At 36.3% G+C, this 17,029-nt stretch overlaps 1 protein-coding gene across 1 annotated transcript in view; it reads right to left on the reverse strand.

Annotated features, from left to right (window-relative positions):
* Positions 1 to 3,209: 3,209 nt before the first annotated feature.
* The window catches only part of MGAT4C (MGAT4 family member C), a 35,660-nt gene continuing 21,840 nt past the window's right edge, over positions 3,210 to 17,029 (reverse strand). Inside the window, exons 2-4 of the mRNA XM_027680595.1 lie at positions 11,698 to 11,853; positions 7,204 to 7,351; positions 3,210 to 5,374 (exon numbers count right to left, since the gene is read on the reverse strand). Of these exons, the coding sequence (XP_027536396.1) occupies positions 4,218 to 5,374; positions 7,204 to 7,351; positions 11,698 to 11,826 (1,434 nt within the window). The 5' untranslated portion in view covers positions 11,827 to 11,853 and the 3' untranslated portion in view covers positions 3,210 to 4,217. The remainder of the gene's footprint in view (positions 5,375 to 7,203; positions 7,352 to 11,697; positions 11,854 to 17,029) is intronic.

The raw sequence follows: 17,029 nt of genomic DNA on the forward strand, positions 1-17,029 counted from the left end.
AAAACATTAGGGTCTAACACAAGAGAATACTGAGCAGAGAGTAAAACAGAGCATCATGTTAGAAGATAGATCTAAAAACACACTCATAGAGCACCTTAGTGAATCACGTTTATCATAGTACACATCTTAAATATTCTAAAACTGGTTTGCCTGAAAATTGTTTTCTCCTGATTTGTTTATTCTGTAGTAAACTAAGGGCTCATTTCTTCTTTTAATTCACAGTGAGTAGTATTTTACTTCCCAAGAATGCTTACGTCAGAAGGATGTGTGGAGATACTTGTGTGCAGAAAGGTAGAAGACAAACTGGTTTTTAGTGAAGAAAAGAAAAAAAAAGGCCCAAGGACATTATACAATGAGGAATCCCAAACTCTAGTAGGAACAATTCATGTATGTGAGTTAGGAACAGATCCATCACTGTGCAGATCACAGTGAAATATTTTCAGTATCCATATTTCGCTATGAAAATATTGATGGTCACAAATGAAACCAGGAAATACACACTAAGAGAACCAACTGTATACACCAATGAACTGAGCTTTATAACACTGATAATCAGTGAAAAGAAAATTCAAACTTTGAGAAGTATTAGTAAAGATATAAATGTCTGATTAAACATTTTCCTTTCAGAAAGCAATCACTTTTCCTAGCATACAAAGAAAAAAACATATCTTCAAACATATATATTTGAAATCTGTCTGAAAACCAGTTATCATTGATTTCATGGCTTCTTTTCTCTTTTTTTTTTTTTTTAAATCTGGCAGCATTTTTAATGTGAATGAGTTGGATAAAATATGCATTCAGTGAAGGAGAAGCTGGATGCACTGCGGTGAGTGTTCAAAACATTAAACATTAGCTTGCAGAACTGTATTCCAATCTCTTCTGGAATAAATGTACTGTTAATTATTTTTTCCAAATCAACTCGATTTCAACAATAAGAGTGGTGCATGCCTCTCATTCCTAGCACATACCACTATCCACAGCCAAGGAAAGCTTTCTCTGAGGGCATTTGTGGGTTTGAGCTTCTAAGACTGGTAACAACCAGATGAGAGTTCTCACTGCTAAGCCTTTATATCAAAGACAAGTCTCATTACTACTGTTATTTTGAAAAGGAAAGCAGTTTTGTTAGGCTTGTAATTAAAAAATACTATTTAAATTCCTAAGGCTTGAGAGTGTTTAATTTTTACTAGTCATTCACATTGTGTATGGTTTTGACTACAAAAACATTTGAATCTTGGTGTCTTCTAATTGTCTTCTAATTTAGAAGAGTGCTTCAGACATACTACACTTCTGAAGAAAAGTAAAGATAATGTTCCTGGTTAACCTAGTAATGTTTGCTTCGACACTAATAGTTAAGGATCAAGGAAAGTGAATGAAGTACAAGTTAATGATCAGATGAGTCCAGAGGAGGGCCACAAAGATGATCAGAGGGCTGCAGCTGGAGGAAAGGCTAAGAGAGTTTGGACTGTTCGGATGGAGAAGAGAAGGCTCCTGGGAGACCTTATAGCAGCCTTCCAGTACCTAAAGGGGACTTACAATAAAGCTCAAGAGGGACTTTAACAAGGACATGTAGTGACAGGACAAGAGGGAATGGCTTCAAACTGAAAGGAGAGTAGGTTTACATTAAAGAAGAAATTCTTTACCGTGAGGATGGTGAGACACTGGAACAGGTTGCCCAGAGAAGCTGCGGATGCCCCATCCCTGGCAGTGTTCAAGGCCAGGTTGGATGGGGTTCTGAGCAATCTGGTCTAGTGGAAGGTATTCCTGCCCATGGCAGGGAGGTTGGAAATAGGTGATCTTTAAGGTCCTTTCAAACCCAAACTGTTTTGTGATTCTATGAAAGGAAAAATAGAAGAATGACAGGTTACTAAAAGAAATGGGGATTGACCAATAATTAATTATCAAGTAATTATTTTATAAACATGGAAGATGAATATTAAAAAGCAAGTAATTTATAGGTATTTATAATAATTTAAGATTAGCATGTAGTTATTTTTTTAAAAAGTTGTATTAATTTCCTTCTCATGTTGAACATGTATGACACTTTTAATCTATTTTACTGAAGATATATATATATGAAAAACAGAGATTTAAGTGTGTATTAAGGAACAAAGAAACAAAGACTTTCTTTGAGAAAAAGATGCTTTTCTGAATTATGTAGAAGCATATATCAGAAGATTTATTTGACAATGTACCTCTCCTCTGTACTGGATTTGACAAACCTGGACCTGAATTCATACAGGTTTATGAACCAGGAAAAGAAATTGCATTGATGTTTGTGTAGATTTTTAAAATTCTGAAATAGCCATGTTAGGTTTCGATGTACTCATACAGTCATTAGTTCATTCTCGGTCAGTGCAGACATTCTTCAAGTTTCTTGCCTTCCAGCTTTAACTGAAAAATCATAAATGCCATCAGATGATAACTGTAGTACTCATGAGACTGACAATAAAATGTTCATCTGTGTCACACATGTATTTTTTAGTGTGTCTACTGAGATATATCAAGAATTTCTTAGAAGAATAAAACCCACAGATTCTGCTAATCTGAATGTATGCATATAGTATAAATCATATGCTATACAGCCTCCCTGTGTGATGCACTAGAAGCCCAGAACTGACACTGAAGTCATGCAGACTGAAAGAACTTTTCTGATTTTTTTTTCTAAAACCAGACAAAATATTCTTACAGGAAATATGCCTATCAGAGGCAGTAGGAAGATGCCTACAAGACTAACATGATTAGAATTAGAAAACCGCAAAAAAAAAACAAAACATAAACCCCAAAAAACTAATTTAGGACCATATTAATTTCTCATTGAATAAGGATTCCTCATTTTGTGTCTCATCTATTGACTGTAGGGGGACCCCTGGTGGCCTAGTGGTTAGTGTGCAGGACTCTCACCTCTGCGACCCAGGTTCAAATCCAGCCAGTCCCCCGGCAGATGGAGTCCGTTAGGCCTGTGAGGCCATCCATCTATGAGAAGGTCACTCTAAACAAACCTACGTCCTGAGGACCTCACTGCCATTGTCCAAGCTTGCTTGGCCCCAGCAGATGAACCTTAGGATTAAAGGGTGGGCTCAGTTCAGCGCATGCTGTGTCTCACCTAAAAAAATCCATTGCGCAGGCTGGAAAGGTAAAAGACCTTTCCCCAAATCTTCGTTCGCGAAGATGGGCCATTATTATTATTATTATTATTGACTGTAAATCACCCAGAGCAGACTGGAGCTTACATTGACCTCCAATTGATTAACCTAGTACGGTTTGCATTTGTATCATACTTGAACTGGACATGTATATATGGAAGACATAACAGTCTTCTGTTACGCTAAAAGCATGCTGTAGTATTCAGCTATATGCAAATTTCTCAGGGAGAGTTCTACATATCATGAAGGAACAAAAAATGTTGCATCTGGAATCGGTTAAGATGCCTGCCTAAGAGAACAGTGCTGCCCTTGAGGTGCTTGGGTTTGATATTGACATCAGTACTCAAGCAGAATCCTTGCTTACTGTGAGGCATTTTGTTCAAGTAAGGAGAGTAAATTGGTCCCCTAAGTAATATAGAATCCAAGTACTGCTAATTTCAGTGAAAGGACCCAGAAAAAAGAACAAAGGATATTTGTTAAGACAGAATAACAGATGCAATTATCTATTTTTTTACACAACTTTCATTTCAGATTTATAATTTTACATACATTCCCTTTTGAAAAGAAATTGCAATGATTAGCCACACTATTTTCTTACAGTGCTCAGAAGGAAACTGCCAGTTTCAGGACAGATTTCCTTGTCACAACTGCCTGTAGAAGAAACACATCACCAACTACAGTACAAATGCATACTATCATGAGATTTTAAATTTTTATGTGCATAAGGTGCAATTCAGGTTTTTTTTCACAACGTACTGGTCATAGATTTAAACCTTTTGGCAATTATAGGATGGTTTTTTTGTTCTGTATGGTCCACAAGATCTCTCTTCCAGAGAAATAATAATAAAAAAAGAGTTTAAAGATCTCCTATAAAATTCAAAATTTTCAGCAAATAAATGTTTGTGTATTGCCCGACCAAACTAGTAAAAAATAAATTGCTTTACTTGTTTTGTGATTTCCCCAGATTTTCTATGTCTTTAGTGAAGAGTTGTAAGTGTCGGTTTTTCTGGGGAATGGCACCAGTTGGAACCCAGATGATTGTGTGCACTTCGTACCTACTCAGGTGGCTTTGCTTTACTGATTTGGTGTTTGAGAAGTCCAGACGCTAATGCTCCTAATGATCAGCCATTCTTTTTGACTTTTGGTAACAAGTATTCTCATGCAGTTAATATCAAACAGAACTTTGTGCTCTACATCAGTTATTTCAAAATTCCCATTTTTGAACTCCCCTAGTCTCAGGTAAGTTGTACATTGTCTCCCTTTTTTATTGCCTACAATCTTTTCTCCTACTTCCAGGGCTCCATGATGCAAAATGTCATTTTGCCGATCTTCAGTTCCAGTGACAACTTTAATTTTACTGATTTTAATGGGCTTTTCAAATACAATTCCATAGAAGTCTCCACTAGAAGGAGCTTTGCCCCAGAAATACTCATCAATGCTGCTGTAAGCTTTGCTTGCCTCATAGTTTTCAAATACATTCATGTTGGTGTGCAAGTTTGCAGGTGGGTTGTCAGGGATATCAAATGATTCCTCTTCAAAATCATCATCTTTTAACTTGTTTTCAGCTCCTTTGTAAGATGAGTAGTATCCCATGTGCTGGAACAAAGATGGCTTAAAACGTATCACTTCCTTTTGAGCTAATAGCCCGCGAAAGTGGATGAGCAGCCAATCGCAAGGCATTTCTTGGTAAAACATCAACAGAAAGTGAGCCAGGCGTGGGAGGTCATGAGAATGGTAAAGCTTTCCAATGTATCCCAGTTTGGAGAATTCCAAAGTCACCCAGTAGGATCCTTCTCGTGAGGTAATTACTTTCTTAACAGCAGTCAAAAAATTCTTTGAGCAGCGAACGTCATCTTCTAGCATCACATAATAGTCAGAAAGATTAGCACAAAAGTTTAGAAGGAAAGCATAATCTACATTTTGTTTTGATCGAAACTTCACACGGTCCTCTGGATCATTATAATTTCTTTTGAGGCCATCCAGTACAGGATAATAATCCTCAGGGACGTGAATAACTATTAATCTGCCTGCAATTATATGATGTGCAAATTTCTGTGAAATATCCTGGACGATCCCTTCACACCAGGCTGAGTCAAAATCTGCCAGTTGTACTACCACTGCAATTTCTTTGAGTTCTTCATAGCTTGACTGTTCAAATATGGACTTGATGGTCTCAAGTAAATAGTTTCCCTTTTTCCGTTTTACAGAGGATAGTCCAATTGTAAGATACCCTGTACAAAAGACAATTTGAACAAAAACTGGGTATCTGATATTGGAAACAATTTTGTCACAAAGCTATTCTCCAGAGCTCTGCTTATAATAAATAAACCTTGTGAATGGTGAAGAGTGAGAAATTTGGTATGTGAACTTAAATTGCATGCAATAAAGGACCTTTATTACCTTTTTGTAAAGAAGCAACGTATTGCAAGCAAATAGACATATGGAGACTATTGTGTTAAACATTTACTTGTTAACTGCAAGAAATAGCATGTCGTGGTCAGACGTGAAAGCACCTGGTAGATGAAACCACACAGAGAATGATAATGGTGTAAAATATGCTAAAGAAAGGGGTTTGAGGCGATTACTCACACAGTATTTTTAAAACTAAGAACTACCAAATGCAGCACAAAAATATGATACATAGACTAATTGCCAAGCTTTTATAATTTTAGGCCCTCTAAAAGTCTAGCAACATTTATACACAACTACACAGTGTTATGGATTTTGCATGGATAATTTATTTTCAGCATGTTCCTTTTTTAGCTGAATTTGTCTAGTTTTTCCTTGCTAGGTCTTTTTCTAACTCTTTTTCAGGACTCATTGAGCATTTTACAGGGAACTCCTTCTTGCAAAATGCAATTTAGATATTGTTTTAAAGTAAACGAGAACTTATTTCTTTTCTTGCTTGTACAAATAATTTTTAATGCTGTTACATCTTTCTAGAGAGAGATGTATTTTAATTATAAGGGAAGAATTTTCATCTCTGCCATTTTGTAGTCACTGTCATTGCATTTTTACCAGCATTCCAAATCAGTTTTGTTTTCAGATATTTGCTAATATATCTCTATTTTTTTAACTTCTGATGTAAAACATTTTAAGACTTTATAACTGACAGTGTGTACTTCAGTTGAACCTACACCAACTTTCTTAAAATATGATGTTTTGTAGAAGACTGCTCTGATATAGTGATTCAGTGTTTCCCTCGAGGCTTAAGTCTGCTCAAAAAGCAGTTGTACAGTGAAGTACAATCTCTGCCTACCGAGCCCAAAATTTTTCAAATCTAATTTGAACAAATTTTATAGCTTTCTACAACTAACAAACTGTTTTATTTTACCTTCTGTTTTTGAACTTCTGAGCTTTGAGAAACGATTGATTTGGAACACAAAGAACAGCTGTCTAAAGGCTAGGAATGGCCATATTTCACTTCTAGAGGAAAGTCTTGAACTTGATTTCTCGTCTGAAATCAGAGTAACTAAATAGTCCATCTGCAGATAGCTCTGAGAAGAATCCTTCTTTACTTTCCCCATAAGAGCACAATTCACCTCCCTTATTATCACAGCTAAAGGAACAAGGAGTTCCATTCGCAGCTGCTGGGCTGGCAGAATAGGGAACCTGAAGGGTGTATCTATGTGATCCCAAGCATACTTAAGATTGGATTTACTGATTATACAGAAAGAGATTGACAGGATGGTCTCAGAGAGTTGTTACAGAAAACCACCAGCATATATGCCTTGCTTCTGCTTTCTAAATTATCGTCTTCTGGCCTGGGAGGAGGCATCCATAGAAGTATGCTTACACAGACCATCCAGGGGCTGCTTGCAAGCTGTCTGCAAGTCAGCCATTTGGTCAGAAGGTAACCAGGCTGTGAGGCAATCACTGCTAGGCCTGGACTTGTATTCACTCTAGAACTGCCTGTGCAGAGATAGCTGTCCCACTAACTTTTTTGAGATTGTCGCTTCTTAACTCAGCCCGTCTTGCCTAGAAATACCAGAGGGACTATATGGATTTCATTTATTTTTAAATTGCCTCATTTCATAACATTCAGATTGCAGTTACTTACTTTTCCTTGGCAAAGGTGTGCCAGCTAAGTAGCGATAGGAAATGTTTATAGATCCTGAGAAATTAGACAAATCTTTAAAACTGTGAACATAACGCTCTGGGTTGAGCTGGTGCGTGGCTGTTTCTCTGATTAGTTGCTTGTCCCCTTCCTAATAGCGGGAAAACAAAAAGGATAGAGGAGGGAGAGAGACAGAGAGAAACACATTTGTGAGTGCCAGCTAAAGAGGAAACATGGATAGGCAGGTTTCCAAGAATAACATTTTTCAGTGTCAGCTTTTGTGAAAGCATGTATATGTCACCTCGTTTAAAAAAAAAAACAAAACAAACCAAAACAAACCAAAACATTACTGAAACATTACAGAAAATCTACCACAACCCTTCAGATTACAGTAACAGGAAAAGAAAAAAAATATTTTGCACAAAATCTCTGAAAAAATAGCAAACACTAAATTATTGGCAAAAAAATGCTGTGGTACTAAAAAGGGGGTTTTGTCAGCAACAGATAAGATATCTTTCATCGATGTAGAAGTGGGGGAGATTTTTCCAGTGATTAAAAAAGCCACTGAACCTGTTGCAAATGAAAGACAAAACTAGATTCTGGCATCTGGCTCATTTTGCCATTTTTCTGAGAAGCTTCTACTCAGATTTGTGATAAGAAGAAATACATATGATCATGCAGACAGCAAAAGCTTTCTCTGAATTTGATGAAAACTAATTGATGGCATAGAAAAAAAGGCACATTTCTCACCATGCCTCCTCTTCCTGCCTCCTCCTTCAGTCTTTTTCTTCCAAAAGGCTTTCCTAACAATAGTAAAGTCACAGAAGGGAAAGAGCAGCTTCATGAGTAGTGCCCTATCCATAAGGTCACTTGAGCTTCAGGAAAAATTTGTTCCTTATTCTTTAAGGAAAGGGAAAGTATCTAACAGGCTGTAATGTCATGAGGCTGGATTTAAAAGTAGGAATGCTTGTTTAATTTATCTGGTTTGATCGTGGTCTGATGGCAGACCCATGTAGGAATGAGTTCATTTATTCTGATATATACATTATGTTAACGCACTAAAACCTCCTGATCTGTCATAAAATGGGAGCACTCCACAATAATAGTACTGCTGATAACGAGAACAATCACAGAAACAGTAAACAGCACTCATTTAGTGACATAAATATTAGAAAAAGGTGTCAAAGATATATTTTATGGCACAAAGACATATTTCTGTAAATTGATCATACATCCATTTAAAGTTCATTGTTTTTCTTTCATGGAAGTAGTAAATAATCCACTTCTGGGCTTCATAAAGATCTTTGACAGACATCCAGGGGTATCTACCCACACTGTTATGCTCTCTTGATCTGCAATATCTCTCGAGTAATTTCTCTCTATTGCTTCTGTGCTACTTTGTATTTGCTCATAAGTTACAAAAGGAAGTTTGATGATCGGATTCAAGTTTAAAATGTAACTCAGTGGTCTAGTAAGAGAATACACCAAAACTTCAGGAGATTTTCCATGAAAAATATCAGATGGAAAAAAAAATGGGCTGGTTTAAAAACTTTTTTTTTTAAAACCAGCCTTTCTTTAATGTCAAAACATTATGTGTCACTGGTTCCAGAATACAGCACCAAAATTCCTTGTTTCATAAGAAGGTTTTGGAATAGAAACCCATTCTGCTGAGGTTTTCCTACATAAAAAGTTTCAAAATGTTTAGAAATAGACTATAGTTGCTATTTTCATTCCTTTGTTGAATGATGGGCAAAACTGACATATGGATTTTTACAAAAATCTGTTTCTTCTATCTCAGACTACTATGCAGAGGTCAGTGAAGCTGAGGAGCTTGATTAATTCTCTTTGTCTTCTCTAGTTTTTTCTATGATGGTTCTGGCTTTCATCTGTTAACTAACCTCTAACTTACATTCCAGTGTTTGCTGAAGCTTGCGGGTTTTATGTGGGTGCCATAGGTTGAAGCGCCAGTTCTCCATTCTTTATGGAGATACTCTGCTCTGCTAAAGATGCTGTGTCAGCTACAATAGTACTTTTGTTTTCATAGTGCCCAAAATAGTGATAAGTATTCATAGAAGAGCACAAAACACATGCTCTGCTTACAGTTCACTTACAACTCTGAAAAGGTTTAAATACCCCACTGCATATATTGTGATATCTGGTATATATTAATTCATTATGTCTTCAAAATACTTGATCAAATGTAGTTCATATGTTGTAGACAAAGCACCTTAAACTGCTTTTCTAATATACATGAGTCAGCAGTGCATAACTGCACACCCTCTATCCAATATACTTAAGTAATTTTGCTCTTTCCATTTCTGCAGCAAATGTCCTGCAGAAAACAGTGATGGGATTTTTTGGACATGTGATACTCTCTGAGCAAAATGAGAAAGGTTCTCCTCTCCCCTCTTAACACTTGCCATAACAAATCTCACTTTAATATTCTAACATGTTGAAAAAGAACACTCATCTAATCTTACATGTGGTGCCAGAGACACCAGCTCAACAGTCCCTTGTGCAGCCTGCTGCCCGAGATCGGGAAGAGGAACTCAGGGTCAGTTGACTTCCTTTTATCAGTTACCTTCAGCAGATAGCCCAGCAGGAGATAGGCTACAATTCAGAGTGTCTTCGGGGCACTTTCATATTCTCATTCCCAGAGGGGAACTGGTTAGCCTGTTGTCCTCAAAGGCTTTCCCCAAGTATCTCTCTCCTCTCCACAAATACTGAAATTGCTCATCTTTTACCTCAGCAGAGAAAAACACACCAGACATGGTGTGTTTGGAGCTGTCAGACATGGTCAGGGAAGCTGAAAATAAATAAACTAAAAAGTCAACAGCCTAACACATTTGAAAAATACTTGATGGACCATGAAGGTATCAAGAGATCTGGAAGAACTGTCAGGAGACTTGGCAAGAGACTTGGCTGGGAGCTACATGAATACAAACATGCCAGAACTGTGATGAGAGAAGCAATGAAAGAGAGAGAATTTATAAAAAAGTGGGGTAAAGGAGAGAAAATTAAGAATAAGACATGGAGCCATCTGGGGAGCTGGCAAATAGGACAGGAAAAGATTTCAAAAACAAACCAAGAGGAACACCATTAGCAGTAATAATAAAAGCACTTTCAAAAACATCTGGGGGACTTTGAAGCAATCAGAGAATGGGGAAGAAACATCAGGGCAAATACCACTAGGGAAAAAAAAAATGATGAGCCAGGTCAAATTTGATCATAACCAAGAATTGCTAAATAAATAAAAGAGTGCAAAACTTTAGTTTTAGAGAAAGCAATATATCTGTAATGGAGTAATATGCTAGAGGCATGGGTTATGTTTTCAGTGACTTAAAAAAATACTAGCATAATCTTAATTTGTAAATATTTACAATACTGTTATAAGTAATTTCAGAAGTAAAATATTTTGAATTCAAATAATTAGGAAGTTATATATGGTTCTGATAAGTAATTTAAAGATTTTACTATTTGTGTATTATACTTTTTGTAATACTGTTGTGTTTCTTTTCAGGTCCAGCTGAGATTGAACTTCACCTTTCAGAATATTGGAAAGTCCATAATTTCCCAGTTCAACTGAAGATGAAGATAGGAATGTCTAATCACATCACAATATAACACATTCAGTTTAGTCATTTTACTATTTGCAAGCTCCAGTTGTTAAGCCACCATGTTCTTTTACTGGGCCCAGTCCAGCCTCCAAAGAACTGCAAATTCAATCCACTAATCAAGACTTCAGGGCTTGTTTGACATTCAGCACTGAGACACTCCTATGTTACATACAAACTGTAGAGTTATGTTACATTGTTAGAAGCTTATTTTTTGAAATTCCTAAAACAAATATTTCCATTTTTTTTTTCAAAATCATAAACTTAGACTAAGTTGAATTTATGTCTAATTGTTAATGCTGTAGCACTGAACCTGTCAGACTCAAATCTGAGATACAGAAGGTGAGAAAAACATAAAATAAAACCAGTAAAAAGAAATTATTCATGCAAGGAGCTTAAAATAGATGGAATTAATGAGAGTTCTCTTTTATAATTTTATTTTTATAATAGCCTTTAATGCAGTATTCACAGGTGAGATTTGCAGTGTGGACTGAAATTAGCTCACACAAATATTTCAGATGTAGTCTATTTTCAACATTAAAATTGAGGGAAATCCAGAAGTATGGAAAATACAGAGAATATTTTACTCAAAGGGCACTTGATGGAAATACCTTCATGTTTTGCTATATTCATTATCTCCCATACTTCCAATAAACAGTGACATATTTACTTCTGTGAAAAGGACTGTTAGGATCTTACTGACACACTATATGTGATATACATTAGGAAGATGGTTTCATCATAAAGGACACATTTTGAGGATACTTCACTGTTAATGGTACACAAACAGGGAAAATTGAAGGAATTATGAAATTTAGCATTTAACTAGGGATGCATCCTGTTTTGTTGTTCTAGGATAATTTCTCCCATCCAAAAAACTTACCAAAACATAACCATCTTCAATGTACAAGTTCATGAACAGCAAGCAAACGACAAGGATTCCTAAGAATGACACTGCCGACCTTTTCCGCAAGCATCTCATTTTATCAAAATATTTCAAGCTGTGTCTCATGTGAAGAACAGCATACAGTATTGTCACCTATGAAAGAAAACCACAGTATTACAAGAACTGTCTGCCCTATAAACATTATAACAAATCAACTTACCTTCAGATATATCAAATCCCTTCAAACACACATAGACTATACACTTTCAGGTGAAATTAATTTCATTTAATAATTGCCATCTTCAAGTTCCACATACAATCTTAACTATAATTTAAGCTTCCCTTTTTTGCTTGTTTGTTTGTTGTGGGTTTTTTTTCAGTAAATAAAAAAACCACTTTGCTATAACCGTTTTAGGCTGGAATTATGATGTCACTGTGGCAGGTGTACATCAGCAGTTCAGTTTCCCATGCTTAACTGTCAGATCCCAACTTGATGGCTAGAGATGATGCTGTGCCTTGTTCTCCTATGTCCTTGGTCTCCTCCCAAAGACAGGTCAAACCAACAGGCAAGAACGAAGCTATTGCATGACTCAGTGTTGTTGCCAACAGAAGAATTCTGGATACCAGAACTTCCAGGCACAAACGAGGTACCTTCCCTGAAGTGAGAAAGCAGTAGCAAGGCTGTGCAACATCCCGTAGCCTTAGACCTCTGTATCACAATGGAAAAACTCTCACCGGAGATATCATTCTCTTCTTCAGAAGAAAGGTGTATGTCTGTCTAAAATCAAACATATTTAAGTAGAGTGTTGGGAAGTCCTGACCTAATTTAATGAATCAGAGAAGGGGGGCATGGAGGATTATAAAGCCACTCAGTAGTTCTATTCAAGGTCAAGAAGAAGGACTGCCTAGTCACATCACAAAGTTGGATATTGATTTTAGCCATTTTACTCTTTAAAACAAGACTAATGGTGTTCTTGCCCACAAAATCATAAACAATAACATATGTAGGACTACATAGGTTTGAACAAGATTTGGCCACAAACTGAAGATTGCACTGCCCAAACTCTAAGGGATTATTAGCAAAAAGGTAGATTATAAGCTTATTATTTATGTCCTCACACATATTTTGACTGTTGTCCATAGCAATGCCTGACTTTTCAATGCAATTTAATATACAGAAGTCATATAAAAATTGAGAGTTTGAAGCTAGCCTGTGTGAAGTAGTAAAAAGCATAACATGCACAATGGTTAGACCCTGAACTTAAATACCATGATTTTCAAAAGTGTTGAACACCTAAACTGATACAAAGTAAGCCAAATTGGGATTTCCGTAAAGATTTGTCATGTCATATAGAAAGGTTTCTGCCCTAATAAAAAAAACCTTCCAAGATCAAAATTCAATATATATATTTGTTTTCCCTAACTGAATAAATATATCTAATAATATAAAATACGAGTCCATTAGACTCTAGAGAACTGGGAGGTAAATATATCAAATATTAGTAACACAAATGTGTAACTGCAAGGTTTTGTCTGTATAGATTCACAATGAAATGCAGTAAATGGAGACTGAATGTACATAGAATATTTTTAAATTCACTACGATGAGAATAAAACCAATTTACATATTGCATGTAGAAAAAAAGGAATTAATAAGAATTTAGATTTTTGTCCATATTAGTTTGAGGGTGGGCTGAATTACAGAAGCCTGATTATTCTGAAGGTGAAAAAGCCCAATGTAGATATTTTTTTAAGTTACATAAAGTATTTCCTTTTTCTTAATATCCAATGAACATAAACATCACGAAGAAGCTGTTAGGGACATGAATCTCCAAACACTAGTCCTCCCTAACTATCTGCACCTCCCTGTGGCAGTACAGTGGTTGCTGTAGATTCCGGTGGCCTGTTGAGGAAATGAAAGATTGCCCCTTTTAGAAAAGACTGTGTTACACATACAGTTAGGGCTTCATTTTTGTTTCTTTTTTTTTTTCCTCCCTTTTCCCATCCCCTCCTTTTTTGCACATTATAATTACTGATTTTCAAAGCAGTACATTCTTTTAAAATCCTATCAGAGGATCACTGGATGGATTAAATACTGACACTTCTCAGATAAGGGCATTAAATACCCTGACTACTGAAAATGCAGGTAGTCTGAGTTAGAGTGCTTGCAGTCACTGGCAGCTTATTACCTCCTGAAGTTTTTCTTTGGAAAACTTCAGAATAAATAAATGCGTTTTTTTTCAGTGACAGGATGACTGCATGTGCCATATTTGTTGACTGGACTGCAGTGTTACACAGTTCCCCCATCTTAGCTTAAAACTATATTTGCTGGTCATATTATATTATTTTTCCCCATTGTATTTTTCATGACACAGTTACTATGTTGGGTTGGCAACAAAAATTGAGGCAATTACACAGGTGAGGATGGAGGAACATAAAACTGTCATGACTAAAGAAGATGTACAGAAGGCAGAGAGCCCAGTATGGTCACCACTCGAAGGGGAACATCAGCATTGCTCGTGTGGTTTCGCAGGAAGCCGTTACATTACTGTTTTACAAATGGAAACAGCTGAAAGCAAAATATCGTGCATCATGCCAGTGAAGGTTTTTCGCTCATCAGACCTACTGGTAGGTCCATACCGAGCAAAGATACCAAAGCAAAGGACTCCCCGAGGAGAGTGTGCCCCGGTAGATCTGGTGCGTGCCAGGGGAGGCTCTGACAGCACCACTGATACCAGGTGGCAGTGCGGACGCGCTCTTGCCAGCCCCCGACCTGCTCCTCGACCTGTCCCTCCAAACCAGTTTGTCGGAAGGTGCTGTTTGACATCCTTATACTAGAAGCCTTAGCTAAAAATGCGCCCAGGATCATACGTATGTACATACAGAATTCCTTAAGTCTTTTTAGAGCTGCTTCCTCTTGCAGCTCCATGTCCAACCTTTAACATTGCATTGTGGAACACTCCACAAGTGAAATTTGCACAGAAAAAAAGGTAAATCTTACTCAATTTTTCCAGGTAATGTCATTCACCTTTTGAAAAATAGTCTCAGAACTTCCCGCAGTGAGACCCCTGGTGTTCTTTAAGACCATCTGAGCAGAATATTCACCATTACTAAAAATCTAAGGCTTTGATGTTGAAAAAAAGGATTCAATTCATTATTCAATTCTGAAGGCACAGCTTTTCTTGAGGATTTTACGCCTTCATTATTCATGTACAATTAAGTAACTATCAGGATGGTATAAATGCAATTAATTTCATATAGCTGACATTAAGCAGTTAAACATAATAATTAATAAACATGCATGAATTATAAATCTCTTCCTTTCTAAATGAGATGTATTGCTTTCCTCAGTCTCTTCAGAGGGAACTTTTAAGACCTCAAATTCCTCTGCACATGCATATGTTGCTCTCAGACATACATGTGCAGTTTTACACAGCAATATGAAACTATAACTTTGACTTTCTAAAATGATACAGGAATGAAAAGGTGGTGAGCTAAAAAATGCAGTGATATACCTTTACAGTGTGAAGAGGCTGTTCTTTATAAGATCTACAAAGGTGTGAAAGCTGTATAAAAGTCCAAGATTGATATTCACATGATAATGTGAGATTTTCTCTTGCAGAATTTGCAACACTCAACAGAATTTTAAAAATTTTTCCAAAAAAGTAAATCCCAAATGACCATTCAGAAAGAGTATGTTCTTAATAAACCAAGTCCTTGAAACCACAAAATTAAATTAAAGTATTTAAATATGTTAAAATTTTTAAACTTACTAAATTTTTTTTACAATATATCTGTTCCCAAGAGGAAAAAATTACATAAAGTAAGATTTTTTTCCATATTTTCCTCCTTTCTGAGTAAAAGACTTTTTGCCCTCCCTATATTACTTATTCTAGGACACATATATGCACATTCACTGTGGTAAATCATTTCATATTTGATCCACTCTAATTCTTCATCACTTTTTGATAACACTAGGAATTTGTGTTTCTTCCCACTTTCAGAGATTATTGTTTACTTTCCTGACATATTTTCTCCATAAACAGATACATAAAAAGGCCCTGTATTGTTCCTTTACCCTTAAGGATGCCAACCTGAGTTAAGGACTTAGCTTTACCTAACCAGTACAGTGAATCTGCTTGTTATGTACAGCTGTACAGAGAGCAACAAGGTCTTCTTTATATTATATTCTAGTCTGCTTGAGCACTGTGCCCCAGAAGCTCAAGAAAAGGTGCTTATTTGCAGAGGCATTGACGGCTGTCAGAAATGACAACTACATTATTTTCATATTCTAATATTTCCAAATGAGGCACATAGCTTTGCCTGTCGCTGCAGGGTCTATATTCCAGGAGGTAAAGTAGAGCTGATTCATTGCCACATTTATTATATCAACAAAATCCATAGATAACACACACACACACCCATGACTGGATTATTAAATCCCTTGTGAACTTTATTGCAATCCCTCATTTGTCTAAGGCACTCAGAAGCAGGCACTTCTTTCCTCAGTTTTGTGACATACCATTCCACCTGTAACATTCAGTCTATAACTGAATTGCTTTACTTGCAATTTTTAATGTTTGTCCTATTTGTTTTTCAGTTTTTGTTTTTGGAAGGCTGCACACGATGCCTCAGGTTTGCATTCAGTTGTCTTTATGAAGTGGCAGAGGAAATACTTCCAGAAAAAAAAAAGAAAGGAAAAAATAGCAACATGGAAATCTTTTCCATGGTTATTATTGTATTTTGCACGTGTCATTATTTTCTTATACAAGACTAAAAAAACAAATTCTAGGTTGTAATGTATGTTTGAGCTACAGATGGTAGTGAACCGGAGAATTGTAATGGACAGGCTATTCCATGGAACTCAGACAGACTCCCAGATGTTTGCCTTACTGAAAGCCTGAAATTACTTATGAAGTGTTTAAGGCTGACAGACAGGATGTTTGATGTCACTGGAAGCAGGGAAGTAAAAACTGGTCTGAAGGAAATGAAAGTTTAGCTTACAATGAGGCTAACAAATCCAGAGGCTAGAGCTCAAGTTTTAAACTAGACCTAAGCATATTGTTTGGATGACTTTCCATTGTGTAGCTTCACATGCTTAAAATAAATGGTTTAAGGACTATCGTATCTTCTGAAATTAAGATTCTAGATACAATAATTTGAAAAAAAAAGAAATATATTAGTAGGCAGATTACTCAAAATTAATACTGATAAAAGGATGAGCAAAAGAAATGGGTTTTGAAAAGGGATTTGAAAGGCATATTGATCCTTGATCCACAGAAAGTGAGAGATTATTTCAAACGCTGATGTAGGACACAAACATATATAG

The sequence above is a fragment of the Neopelma chrysocephalum genome, unplaced genomic scaffold (genome assembly GCF_003984885.1).
Source record: "Neopelma chrysocephalum unplaced genomic scaffold, ASM398488v2 Primary Assembly neopelma1_59, whole genome shotgun sequence".
Taxonomy (NCBI): domain Eukaryota; kingdom Metazoa; phylum Chordata; class Aves; order Passeriformes; family Pipridae; genus Neopelma; species Neopelma chrysocephalum.